At 39.0% G+C, this 14210-nt stretch overlaps 1 protein-coding gene across 1 annotated transcript; it reads left to right on the top strand.

Moving 5' to 3' along the window:
• Positions 1-1427: 1427 nt before the first annotated feature.
• Positions 1428-14141, top strand: LOC132955429 (glucagon-like peptide 1 receptor). Its single transcript, XM_061028281.1, has 14 exons — positions 1428-1909; positions 5165-5243; positions 5368-5470; positions 5667-5777; positions 6359-6480; positions 10590-10696; positions 11475-11631; positions 11744-11903; positions 12230-12290; positions 12386-12455; positions 12541-12632; positions 12816-12954; positions 13096-13137; positions 13546-14141. Exons 1-14 carry the CDS (start codon positions 1737-1739, stop codon positions 13615-13617), a joined length of 1488 nt encoding a protein of 495 aa, XP_060884264.1. The 5' UTR covers positions 1428-1736; the 3' UTR covers positions 13618-14141.
• Positions 14142-14210: the final 69 nt, after the last annotated feature.

Below are 14210 nucleotides of genomic sequence, written 5' to 3'. Positions count from 1 at the left end.
AAATCCAAAAGAAGCTAGACAAAAAAAGCTCTTTATTCTCTCTCTCACTGTACTCTATTAATGCACTAACACCTGTGTCTTTAACCTTGAACTGCAATTATACAAATGTTTAAGTAATTGCAAGAGATGCTCTCTTACATACTCTGTTAGATTTCATAATTGTCATGTGCCAATATGCAGTTTGCAATGACAGAGATGTTGTGTTTTAAAGCTGTAACCTGCAGCCTTGTAAATTAATCTTTAGTGAATGCCAAAAACAATTTCAAATTGGAAATTGATCTTTTTTTAAATGATGCAAGGAGAACATAATGATAGCCCGGCTTGTTTGATACTGTAAACCACTCTGCTCAATGTTATTGTACTTTTGTGTGTTAACATTCAGTTCTCGGTACAAGTATTGTATTTTGCTTTAAAATGGAAAACTTGACTTTAAAAACTTGCATGTTAAGAGTGACAAGACACTGATGTGAAGTGTAAATATGACAGTGATTATTTATCTCCCATTTTAAGGGTGTAAAACAAAGTGTAGTTGTTTGAAGTTTGAATAGGTCATTTGTGGTTATAGTAGGCTAATTATCCTGGGTTAGTTTAGGCTGTGGTGGTGGGGCCCAATGTGATATCTTATGATAGGATACACTTATCACGGGGCCCTGACGGTGGCCCTGCCTACCTGTAGCTAACGTTAGCCCTGCCTACCTGTAACTAACGTTAGCCCTGCCTACCTGTAGCTAACGTTAGACCGAGGCACACTTAGGCTACTAACAGAAGTAGCCTAGCCAACATTCTCTTACCGTATTCATTCAGCCCGTTCAGGTCTGCTGTTCACCATCCTCCACTACAGTCAGTCCTCATTCTTCTCCACGTTTGGCATAATGATGTCCTCAAAATTGCTAGTAGCCTATCACCCATGCTGGACTTGGCACACCTGTTGAATGAATCCACTCCCCCTCGTGTTTTAAGTATAGAGCGTGTCAAACGATTTGACTCTTGTAGAAACTCCTCCAGCAGAATCTACAAGAGACAACGTTTGCTCGTGTTTTCTAAACATGCCAGCTACACTCAACCAAAATCCACCTCAGTTGAAAAACCCGCGGAAAAGTTTAACGGTCATCACTACTTGCGTCACTGGCACGTCATGACGTAGACTTGAACAAAAAAACTAAACAATTCATTGATTAATCAATTAGCCTGATAATTCAAAATTTGAATAAGTGGGAAATGAATCATTTTAAAACTTGAAAAAGTCCACATATTTGTCCCAAATGTATTGTCTCACTTTCTTGAAGCGGTTCCAATCATCGCATTTTAATAGGCTTTGATTTCCTCAAGTTACTGAAGTGTGTGGATGTTGAGGTTCATATCACAAGGTGCGCTTTACCTCTTTTTAAGCTCCTCCAGTACTTGACTACTTTACGTTTTAAAGGTCTTCCTCTGATTTACATCTTTTTGAAAGTCGTGTTATTTTCTCTGTTCCAAAATAATTTCTACACAGGAACCCTAAATCCACTTCAAACGAGACTGAGGTTTAATTATCACACGGATCGCATCATTAGCCTAACTGTATGCAGCGTAAATGTAATGCTGCCCTCTGATGCTTTAGGAGCGGCTGTATAATTCCTGTGCCTGGATGAAGAGAAGAAAATGAGAAACGACGTAGCATATCTCCCGTTATTTATCGCTCAATCCATAGGCTCCAATTACCAATAGTTTAAGATGACAGTTTGGGCTAAGAGTGAATGACTGTGAGGAGGAATTTCTTGTTTAACGTTAACCCAGCATTGGATATAAATGATGGACATCAATGGGCTGAGCATCATGGACAAACTGCTGTGTGGAGGTTCAGGTGCAGTTACGGTCAGGACGGAGCGTCTCCACAGCGCGTCTCAGCGAGCAGAAGGACTCTTTATCTGTGAGTAATATCTTTATGTATCCTATCCTTTTATATGCAGTGTTAGCTTACTTCAACACTTTTACGCAGAGGATGCCCCAAAATGAAGGGCTTGTTATCCAAAAACGCATTACACAATTGAAGAGAATGTCAACATATTGTAGCCAAAGAAAGACAAACAGACTTCATGAATCATGTTCGTTATTTTATACATGCATCTTAGTATAGATTTCCCTCAGGATATCAATGATATCATTGATAACATCGGTTGTTTTTACTTGGATTTTTTATGAAATTGCCATGATGTAGGGATTGAATATGAGAGTTTATTACAAGATCGATTAGAAAAGTAATATGTTTATCACTTTCTTTTAAAGGGTACTGTAATGCAGGTTATACTTTGTGCAGTTCAGGCAATGCACTTAGCCGTTTTTATTCAACAGTTTTAAAATGTGTAGAGAACCCTGTAACTGAAAAACTACAATAATTATTTATGAGGTTGTTTCATGTACATGCTGCTGTGAGATTATAACTGGTATAAGGGATGTTGTAATTTCACTGAAATTTTTGATGCTGCCATGCATGAAATTAACTCTGTTAGATTTTAAAGAGCCTTTAAAAAAAAATTAAAAAATGTAGTCTAAAAATACATTATGCTGGAGTAAAAGAATATCCTTCCCTCCAGGTGTAGTAAAAACTGCCAGTTTTCAGGAGACAACTTAAAATATGTTCCTGTGCAGTTTCATTTTCCCCTGCATGGTGCCGCAATTAGGCTAAAAATACCTAATTGGTCTGGGTCATACTGAAATACACCTTTAATATCAGTGACTTGTGTTACAGCTGCTGCTTCCATTTATTTAGTAGTTGGGGATAACCCAGTTGAGGATAAACATGATAGGTAATTGAGTGTTACAGTGAAATTTAAAGGTTAATAGATCAGAGTGTAAAATGAAGCCGTGTAAGGCCCACCAAAATGTTCTGTATTTCCTGACAAACAGAACTCGTAAAGCCACACGGAAGGAGATCCTGGACTGATTGGAAACAAAACTTGTTGGGGTCTCATTCCTTGAGCTGCCAAAGGCAAAAAATGTCCAATGCCACCTACCAGGAGAGAAAAATCTAATCTGTGTTTTGGCAGCCTGTTAATACACAGCAGCAGCAGGCTTTACTGAGCCTCAGATTAGACCCCCCCCCCAAAGGAGGGGGCATTGTCCCTCTACACTTGTTTTGCACTTAATTGGGTTGCACTATAACAGCAGGGCCTGTGGAGAGTCACTCAGCCCCACTTTAGTCCACACTGCACAGCTAGAAAATAGTCAATACTTTGAAAAAAAACTTTAATCCAAGTACTATGTGAAATATACTTCCTCCTAAAAGTGTATTGGATTAAGAGAATTAAGCAATTTTTACACTGATGTTGTACTGCACGGCTGCGATTTGGTTTTAGGCACCATGCTTCTGGCTTTGTGCCAAAGGTAATCACTGCATGCTAGTATTCATGCTAGTATTCAGTAAAACAACGGTATATGATATTGCTTTCATATACAACAGTTCTAGAAGTGGCAAAACGTTAACAGCAAAAAGAAACATAAGACCAACTTTTGTATTATTTTGCTTCACCTACACATCTATAGTCCTACACCTGATTGGGACAGGAGTCAGGACTGTTGTTGCTGATGTTGTACTCTATATAAGCACTAATGGAATATCTCTTGCCTGGTCAGAACTCATGGTTGTATAAAATAACACAACCAAACGTTAAGTTGTGTTCTTGAGGTCTGAGATTGGGTTTGGAACTTATTTTGAATGTGTAAGACTTTAAAAGTGTATACTGCACAGCAACAGCTAAGCCTTTCAGCCACATGATGGCACAGAACTGCAAATAATTACCTACTCAACCACTCAATCAGTGCTATACGTTTATATTTCTGTTGTTTCTCATAAAGGCCAGTCTAAAAAAAACTGAAAATTAGATAGGAAGAATTGGACATTACTCGTAATTGAAGTGGGCAGCAAGACCAGCATGCTTGATTAACCACGTCATTGGACTGAGTACATCCTGTACTGTATGTGAAGGCTTGAGCTTCACCTAACAGAATGATGTTTGTGCAAAGTGTCACGTTAAAGGTTGAAACAAAGGAAGAGAAACTGATTGCAGACTAAAAGAAAGGTATCGATTTAAACACAAGACAAAAAGTAAAAAATAAAAGCTAATTATTTATGTCTAAAAATACAAATCAAACAACATCTGACTCAAAATCCAATTAACAGGGAAATAAAAACCGAGGAGCCAAAAGGAAAAAAATGTCCATTAGGAAAAAGAGTCCATTAAGAAAACTCAAAATCCAAAGGAAAAAATGACAGAGTCCATCAAGGGGAAAAACCCCAGAAGAACCTAAAATAAAATCCACTTATAATACAATTTGAATTTCCCTCGGGATCAATAAAGTATCCATCTATCTATCTATCTATCTACAATGGGCATGTTTAGGTAAATCATTTGATGGCACAGCAGGTAAGGAACACACTAAATGGACTAGGGGTAATCAAAACCAGGTGACAGACAAGTCACAGATGAAACTGATGAGGGCGATCAAAATGGAGGAAGAACACAGAAGTGCAGGGGGTAACTTTAGACAGGAAACACTGGTGAAAGAACTACAAAATAAAAGAGTAAACACTGAAGACTAACAGAGAACTAACAGTAACAATACTCAACACACAGTGCATACTGTACAAACGTATTTGGATACCGCATAAAGTAAACTTATTTCAGATGTACCTGCAGTCAGAATTTAAAAAAAACTAAAGGTTTCTTAGCTTTGGAAACAATATGAGACAGGAAAAATGAAGTCAGACATGATGAGGAAGTGAGCACTTCATCAAGTTGCATGCTTTTAGAGAACTTTGTGAAAGCAAGGGGTTACGCTTTCCAAAGTTCAGCTAAACCTGCTGAAATCTTTGTCTGGAAAATATCTGGACCATTCATTTCAGGGACCTTGGTTTAAGAAGCTCGGCAGTTGTAGTACCTCATATGACCTTAATTTGATTGATAGCAGGGCAGCAGGCACCAATTTGTGTTGAAAAGATCTACAACTGCAGCCTTTACATGTCCAAACATCCATTTTGAAATTCTCTAAAAGCTTTGCTTTCATAGCCAAGGCTTTGAAGGCCAAGGCCAAGAATTGAGAGAAGAACATGCAGGCAATAAGATTATGACCTTCTCTGCCAGCAGTCAGAACTATTCTGCTATTCTTCTTCCTCTCATTCTTTCAGGAGGAACAAGTCTGCAGCGATGGACAGGGCGAAAGACATAATGGTTATAATCTGCCTGCTGATTCTTAAAATGCCAACGGTTCGTTTTATTCGTAATTCCTTTTATTTGAGTCCAGAGTTCGACAGAAGAGTTTGAATTTGACAGAAACCTTAAATGACATTTGTTATGTTTAAGTAACGTTTTTTTGGGAATGTACCCACAGTTTGAGTTGGCCAGTGGGAAAGTGTTGGAGGAGACTTATCGGAAGTGGATCCAGTATAAAGAAGAGTGCTTCAAAATGATAGAAAATGAGCCGCTCCTTCAAGGTAAGGGGAAACTGTAGATACCAGTATTTACAGTAATATTCCGTCATTCTGCACTGGGGAAATGGCACGAGGTGGAAATAATGAAGTACAGATTAAGATAAATGCTCCTTTATTCCTTTAATTAAGAGTAAAAAGATGTTTTTTGTTGCTTTTTTTAAGGAAAGATGTTTCTTCAGTTTTGTACTTGTCTTTTTAGGGGGCTTGTTCTGTAACAGGACATTTGACAGATACGCCTGCTGGCCAGATACTCCTCCCGGCTCAGTGGTGAACATCTCATGTCCTTTCTACCTGCCCTGGTATAACAAAGGTAAACACACTTCTATTTAGCCTACCGTTGAAAAACAATCCTCGATCCCAGGGCCTTTTCAGAATGAAATAGTTGACTGAACTATTCAGCCTAGGGTAGAACGTTCACATTTTTTACAAGTATCTGTTCAATAACAAGTTACACTAGCTACATTACAAGCTACACTGGCTGTAACTGTCAGCTAGAATAGCTTGCCATGTGTTCAGTGCCTGAACTCAACCAATAGCGCATGCTTCTCTTGATACTGTAAAAGCCATAATTGCACAGTACTGCTTAAGCACTGCAGAAAAAGCTCACAATCTTTTTGTAACCTGCCTGATTAATCAATAAAGATCATTAAGCATATGAAGCTAGCTGTCACCATGTACTTTGTGACAAGCTGAGATACAAAGTTAACTTGCTCAAGTTTAAATTGACCATACAGATATGAGAGTGGTATAAATCTTTTTATATAAATCTAAGAAGTTAGACATAATTTTTGTTGTCTATATAATTCAGGAATGCTTGTCTGTAGAGGCCATTAACCTAATTAACAATCAGTGCATAATGCCTGAAGCACTCACTGTCTCTCCTCTCTTAAGTGTCTCAGGGTGTGGTCAGACGGCGGTGTGGATCTGACGGCATTTGGGAGAGAGACAGCAGCGGGCAGGTATGGAGAGACATGACCCAGTGTGAGGAGGAAAAAGAGGTCACTTCTCAGGAGGTATGGCTTTCACACTGTCTCCAGCTTGGTGGTTATTTTGTTACCGTCATGACCACTTCTTGTTTCTCACTTGATGTTTATTTTCTATTCAGGAGGATGGTTTCTTTTGTTTGGAATTCACTGCACTGCTCGAGCATTCTTTATTTCTTTACAGGCTGAGCTCATTATGCAAACATTTAATTTGCAGGCCAATTAGCAGCATTTGTTATCTCTGGAAAAGCTACACAAACAAAGGATGGGATTTGCATGTTGTGACTAAAACATGTATTGCTCTTAAGAAGGCAAACATTTTATTCCCAGACTGCAGGTTTGAAAAATTAGCCTCTAGATATCTGATGGACACAAACTGGGTAAAGAGCTGACAGATGTTGTTAATCGACAGTCCAGAAAACATGTCTCATCTTGGAAGCAGTAATGCAGTAAAGAAACAGGAATCCATCTTTGGTTAACGATGTGTGATTCATGTCATTTTCATCTTTTATTGACATTATTTTCACACTTCAAAAATGTGTTTTGCAGAAATATGAAACAAATTAATGAATCAAGTTCTAAGTAAGTGCAAAAAATGCAGAGTCAATTCATTAAACAAAGAAGTGTCAAATTGAATTTGGAAATTTGAAAGAGTTCTTTAAAAAAAAATGCTGTAATCATAATTCTGTATCAACATAGATCAGATGACTGTTCAATGTGTGATGAAAACACTGACCCAACATAGTGTATTCATCAGGTCTATGGAGCTTTTTGTCACTTTCAGCTTTATGTTTTGGTTTAAAGCCCTTCAAATTAATAGTTTTTGTCACTGCCTGTACATCACCAAGCAGAGTAAAGAATAAGTGACTGGCTGGTGGACACAGGAACACAAAATTGAGCTGACAGTTGCCAGGTAGCCAGAAGAAAACACCTCAAACTGAATTGAATAATGTTGTTCGACATTGGTTTGATATCCAAGTAGGCAGCTGTTCACTAACATGGCTGCTTTATCCACTTTAAAGTGTTTACAGCTTTTTTTCTGTTCACCCTATATAATGCCATTAAAGGGTTAGATTTAAAGCTCCTAAATTAGTTTTAGCTGGTATTAAAACAGACAGAAATTAACATTGATACCTCCATTCAAATTTACAAAACAAGACCATCCACGAGAAGATTGATTATTTCTATATTGTCTTTTGTTTATGGGTGAAACATGATTTTCAGCTGCAGATGCAGCCTTTTAAAAATTTCGACACACAAAAGATCCATTGTATTGTTGTTAAACATTTGAAATAAAGAAGGACGATTATTTTGGTGAAGAAAAATAACGCTCACAAATGCACAGGATAAGGCCAGGAAAGACATACATTTTCCAGTTTGTCCACAAGGGGCGCTCAAATCAACACAACATGAAGGTTCCTCACAGGATCGATTTGATTAAGCTGATATTATAAGGGGATGCTGAGTGTGTTAAATTGGTGTCTAACAGAGGTAGGAGCTTATGCCAGAGGCAATCCTGACAAGAATATGTCTGCAGGTTGATGCATAACCTAGGAACAGTAAACATTAGTGGTGTGTAAAACGTTGTCGATGTAGTATTCTGGAGGTCTATCATGGTCTGAAATTCCTCCACACTTTGTTTCATAGTATTTTTTATTTTTTTTAAAGATTTATTTTGGGCTTTTTATGCCTTTAATGGAGAGATAGGACAGTGGATAGAGTCGGAAATCAGGGAGAGAGAGTGGGGATCGACATGCGGGAAGGAAGCCACAGGTGGGATGTGAATCCAGGCCACCGGCTTGAGACTACAGCCTCCATACATGGGGCGCACGCACTAACCACTGCGCCACCAGCACCCCTGTTTCATACTATTGTTTCTGAGTATAAGCCTGTAACAGCATGTGTGAGCAGAGGTATAAGGGACAATTTGACATAATTTTACAGTAATGCCATAGGTAACCAATACAGAAAGGCCAAAATGTGCACAAATTAGGGAGCTGCTGTGTTGATCCCAGCAGCAGTATTTTAACAAGCTGGAGGTTGTCTACTGTGAGACTGTAAGCGGAATAACAAGCTAAAGAGAGACTGCTCTCTCTAAAGAGAGAATTCAATCTGGGAAATTCTGCAAATGGAGTGAAAAATAAACTGCAACTGAAGAGACAAATGACACAAGAAAAGTTAAGACAATGATAGCAATATTGCATATACATACACATCATTTCCTTGGTTGAGAATATATGTGTAGCACATCAAAAACACTGCAAACATATTTAGATACAGAAACAATTCAAGCACCACATGAACCACAAAAAAATAACTCTTTCCATGGAACTTTAATGAGTGAATAAGGCTGTTGAGGCAAGCCTTTTCTTGTCATGTTTGTCACTCCACGTTTTTGAAGTCAGCCTTCAGTAAGTGTTGTTGGAAAATAAGTGAAATTGAACTTTTTGGGGGGGGTTGTGGTGTGGTGGGGTAGGGGGGACAGTAAACAACAAGTGTGTATCATAGATGAGGGTTTCAGCTACACAGAGTCTGAGCGTGATTGTCAGAGTCTGGAGATGATTTTGAGAGAGGACAAAGCAGATCTTGTGATGGATTTTTGTTTTCAGCTGCACTTCAGCATGACTCAGTAGTCACTTCCATCAGAGGTGATATTGAATTAAAAAACAACAACAACACACGATCAACAGATGGAAAAGCCAACAAAACCTTTGACTTCCAAGAAGTTATATTTGTTGCAATATTTCTCCTATGATACCAAAAAGCTAGACAGTAATTTCATTATGACTTATGTTACGCCCTATGGGGCTAACAACAAACCACACATTGACCCATTAAAAGACACTAAACACCTTAATAAAAGTCAAAACAAAGGGATTTATTACAATTAATGAAACTTAATGATAACAAAGATCAAATTAGAAAGTAATTTAACAAAACACAACAGACAATCCCTGACTGAGAGGCAGGCTACACAATTCCAAATGCCCCCTTTCCTGCAGCCAGTACTGAGGCCAGGTGTGCCTCGTTGTTCAATTAGTGGCTTCACCTGGGCTGGAGACAACAGGAAGTGGAGAAGGAACACACAGCACAGGGAAACATACAGCCGTAACACTTAGCTGCAAGCATCAAATATTAAATTATGGGTCAATATTCGGAAATAGATCATATTAAGCTAGATGGCAAGGAAAACTGAAACTGAACTGAAAATGAAAACTCTTTTTTTGTTTATGCGGCCTCACTCAACTCTGATAACGCCCAACCTGCCAAGTTAAACTGTTAGCTACTATGTTTGTTAAGACAGACAGAGCTAACTGTAAGCAGGCAAGAGGCTGAGTGACACAAAATGGAGGGGGGAATTCTATTGAGATGCATATTATCAAGTTTTGTATCATCAAGGAGAAGACTCAAAAGCACTTAAAAACTTAAGTTTCATTTACAGATAAAAAATAAATAAATAAAAGACAAGAAAAGAAAAGAAAAAGAAAGGGTTGTTACTGAGTCCATGGGCTGCAAGCAAGAAAATAGTCAATAAGATGGAGGATTGCTAGCTAGCTAGCTGGCTTGTAGTTAGTAAGAGCCACAGATACAAGCTGTTGGTATAATGTTAGGACGGACTACTTTCAGTGAAAAGAACAAGTTGGTTCACATGACGAGGCTTGACACAGTTGGCAGCCTTTTTTGTGTCAAATGTCATGTCATTGGCCTGTGCTGTGCAGCCCTTTGTTCCCTGAAGTGTAGGGCAACTCTCCATCATTTGGGCGCTATCAACATTTGACATCAGGAAATGACATTTAAGGTTTCATGTAGCCTGTCATTGTGTACTCAAAGAAATGGCCTGATGGCTTTATGACGTGCAGCTCACTGAACAAAATGTTCCATGCAACAGTCACATCTTTCATTCAAGCTTTAAACTCACAGCCCTTATGCTGTGAAAAGTACCAAATGGCCCCTGATTTTTGCAGAAGGAACATTACCCTGTGCAAAGACTTTCAGTGCACAATCAGTCGGTATACAATTATTTGCATAAACACACTGCCTTAGCTCCAGTTCAGATTAGAGTCATGAACCTGATATTAAGGACATGATTTATGAGCTCTGACTTCCAAAAAGTGAGTGTTGTGAGTTTGTCTTTACAGCTGTGGTTCAAGCAACTGATGGTGAGCTTCAGGATGCTGTACACGGTTGGCTACTCCCTCTCCCTCTTCACACTTGTCACTGCTCTCATCATTCTGCTGAGCTTTAGGTAAGCTTTCTATCAGGTGCTGAGAGAAATGGCTTTGGTTGTCATTAGACTCTTCAACATTCATTTTTTTACTAAACAGATGCACCAGATTTGTGCAGGTTCTGTCACATGGGGTGATGATGTATTGGTATGAAAGATATCTCAATTTCAGTGTGCACATTGATGTAACATAGAAAGTGAATTGATGTAGGCAGCAAACAATATATATACATATATATATATATATATAGTCCTACAAGCGGGTGGTCCGGGTTCAAGTCTGACATACGGCTCCTTTCCCGCATGTCATTCTCCACTCTCTCTCTCCCAATTTCCCACTCTATTAACAGTTTTTTCTAAAATGAGACAAAACATAGATTAATGCAAGTCAACTACTTTAAAGGTTATATAGGGTTAGGGTTAGTCATGTATTATTGCACATGGTACCAAAAAAGTAGGTTTATTTGGCAAATGAAGAAAAATCAATGAAACAAGTTTAAAAAAGAGCAAAAGATGTTTTTTAAAGATTTATTTTTGGGCTTTTTGGGCCTTTAATGGAGATAAAGGACAGTGGATAGAGCTGGAAATCAGGGAGAGAGAGAGTGGGGAATGACATGCGGGAAAGGAGCCACAGGCTGGACTCCAACCTGGGCCGCCCGCTTTGAGGACAATAGCCTCCATACATGGGGCGCACACACTAACCACTGCGCCACCAGCGCCCCAAGAGCAACATTTTTTATTGATAACCATATCAATAATAGCACAAAAACAAAACATTTATTTTTATTTACCCTGACAGGAAACTCCATTGCACCAGGAACTACATCCATGCTAACCTCTTCCTGTCCCTCATACTGCGAGCCGTATCAGTCATTGTTAAGGACACCATGCTGGAACGCCACTGGGGACGAGAAATCATGAAACAGACGGATGTGAGAGAAATGCTCAGTCACCAGGTAAGCCTTAAAGTATGATTTAATGATTTATTTGTTGAAAAAAACCCAAAAACAAATGCATTAACCCTTAAACCTTTTTTGTGTCACATATTCCCATGACCATTTCCTCCAGGCTGCTATTGGATGCAGGATAGCACAGGTGATGATGCAATACTGCGTCCTGGCCAATCACTACTGGTTCTTCGGAGAGGCAATTTATTTATACTCTGTGCTTATTGCCTCAGTGTTCATTGACAACAACAAGTATTTACCTTACATCTGCCTCGGATGGGGTGAGTTAGACGGTTTGTCAACTTTTATATTTAATTGCATCTTACAGCATAGATAAATAGCAGCTCACATTTAAAAAGCAGACACGCTGTCACCGAGAAAACTTCTCGCTCTCACTCGCCTGCGCCTCTGCATAATGCCTCTTCACTATCTGAAGTCAAATCAAGCTTAGCTAAAAGAAGAGCATGCCAAACAACAGTTGTGTAGCTTTTGTTCAAGAATGCAATGGCAATGTTAACACGTAATCCACCTGTCAATGATTTCTTCTTCTTGTTTTTGAAAGCACTCACAGCGCTGAATCTTACAATCTGTACTGTCATTGTCTTAGGGACTCCAATTGTGTTTGTGGTTCCCTGGGTGGTGATGAAGATATTGAAAGAAAACAAAGAGTAAGTGTGTTTGTAGTACTCTCATGTCCCTGATTCAGCTCCTGTAGCCCATTGATCCAAGTGGAGAGAAAGTAATATCTGCCTCGTCTTCACAGGTGTTGGGCTGTCAATGAGAACATGCACTACTGGTGGATCATTCGTTTCCCTATTCTTTTTGCTTCTCTAGTAAGGATGACTCATGCAAAGAGTAAACTTTGAATCAGGATTTAATCAGATACAATAGTTAATACTTCGATTTTGTGTTCCACAGATCAACTTCCTGATTTTCATGAAGATCCTGAAGGTCATTCTTTCTAAATTAAGAGCCAGCAACCAGAGTGGATATCCTGATTACAAGCTCCGGCAAGTTGCCCAGCATATTTTCATAATTGGATTTGTTGAACTCTTCTTCGTCTATCTTTTTCAAGCCAAGGTCACGGCCCTGGCTCTGACAGAGAGACTGTGAATGATTTGGGTAGGAGGAGGACAAAAGATGTAGCCAGAAAAATAAATGTTAATGAATGCTGTTTTAACTTGTCCTGTCAGGCTTGCCAAGGCAACCCTTACCCTCATCCCTCTGTTTGGGATTCATGAGATCATATTCATCTTTGCTACAGATGAGCAGACAACAGGAGTTCTGCGCTACATTAAAGTCTTCTTCACGCTGTTTCTCAATTCATTTCAGGTAGGTTTAACTCCCAGCTAGCTTAGATGACTCTGACATTGTGAAACCATCTAACTGTTTAGACATACAGTATAATGAACGTCTACAAAACATATATGCTTTGACTAAACTGCAATTTTCTTAAATCTTCCCTCTCTGCAGGGCTTTCTGGTGGCTGTGCTCTACTGCTATGCCAATAAAGAGGTGCGTTGTTTTACCCTATATTCTCATTTCCTTTCTTTACCAACATAGATGACGGTGCCTCAGAGAGATCATACATGAGTGTAAAATGAGTCTTAAATCACATTAAACCTTGTTAATGAGCCTGCTAATGGTATGTTTTTAACAACTGTCAGTTGGGGAATAGACAGCTGGACAGATCATCAAAGGATGCTTTAGATTAAAATAACAGACTTTATTATTTCAAGTCATCCATTGTGGTCAAGGCGTATGGTTTTTCCTCTTTATTTCCAATGACCTGATCAATAGGATTCTGAAAGAGATTTTACTTTACTTTTAAATGAATTCCAAGCATTAAATTGGAATTAAGCACAAAATAGGTACAAAAAGTTATTAACTTTCTGACTTTGCTCTCCTCCAATCTGGGTGCAGGTGAGGACAGAGCTGAAGAGGAAATTACGCAGCTGGAGGATAGAGGCTGAAGTTGTCTGCTGTGGACAGTGACTAGCCGTGCTTGATTCTCGAGTAGACACTCTCTCCATCGCCACAGTCCCCGAGCGCAACAGATCCTCTGCAACAACTATGAGGGCAATGCCTGATGGATCACCCACTCCTGACAGTTCACTCATTTTTAGGCGTCCAGTTCAGGCAGCATCCCCACAGCCTGATGAATCACTGCTGCACTGCCCATCGGTGGTAAACAGAGACAGCACACAACAGCATGGGCATCATGACGACCCTGGACAGTCCTCTGTGGCGATGCAGGTGTCCTTTGTCATTCATCTTCAAGACCCTGTTGAATTACTCCCACATGTTGTCAATATAGATTCCGACTGAATACATACTGGCATTTAATGTGCATTTGAAGATTATATGTGGTTTGTTTTGAATATGTAAAACTGTGAATAAGTAATTGTTATTACGTCAGTTGTAAAATTGTGAATATGTTAATATATGACTGTGATTATTTCAAACATGAGACGTCTTTAAGTACATTTTACAAATTGTGTATGAAAAATAAAATATTTGATTACATGGCCTCTTTTAATATGTGATGCAAGGAGTAAAACAAGACAAGCCTGGTAATCTATTTTTCA

Source organism: Labrus mixtus, chromosome 21, assembly GCF_963584025.1.
Source record: "Labrus mixtus chromosome 21, fLabMix1.1, whole genome shotgun sequence".
Taxonomy (NCBI): Eukaryota; Metazoa; Chordata; class Actinopteri; order Labriformes; family Labridae; genus Labrus; species Labrus mixtus.
Note: the sequence above shows the minus strand (reverse complement) of the source record. Positions and strands in the feature narration are given on the sequence as shown.

Excerpts from the sequence above, each read along its gene's own strand:
- LOC132955429 (XM_061028281.1), top strand. The coding sequence starts at position 1,737 with ATGACTGTGAGGAGGAATTTCTTGTTTAACGTTAACCCAGCATTGGAT. Across the intron at positions 1,910-5,164 it reads AGCAGAAGGACTCTTTATCT|GAGGAACAAGTCTGCAGCGA; the intron begins GTGAGTAATATC and ends TCATTCTTTCAG. Across the intron at positions 5,778-6,358 it reads CCTGCCCTGGTATAACAAAG|TGTCTCAGGGTGTGGTCAGA; the intron begins GTAAACACACTT and ends TCCTCTCTTAAG.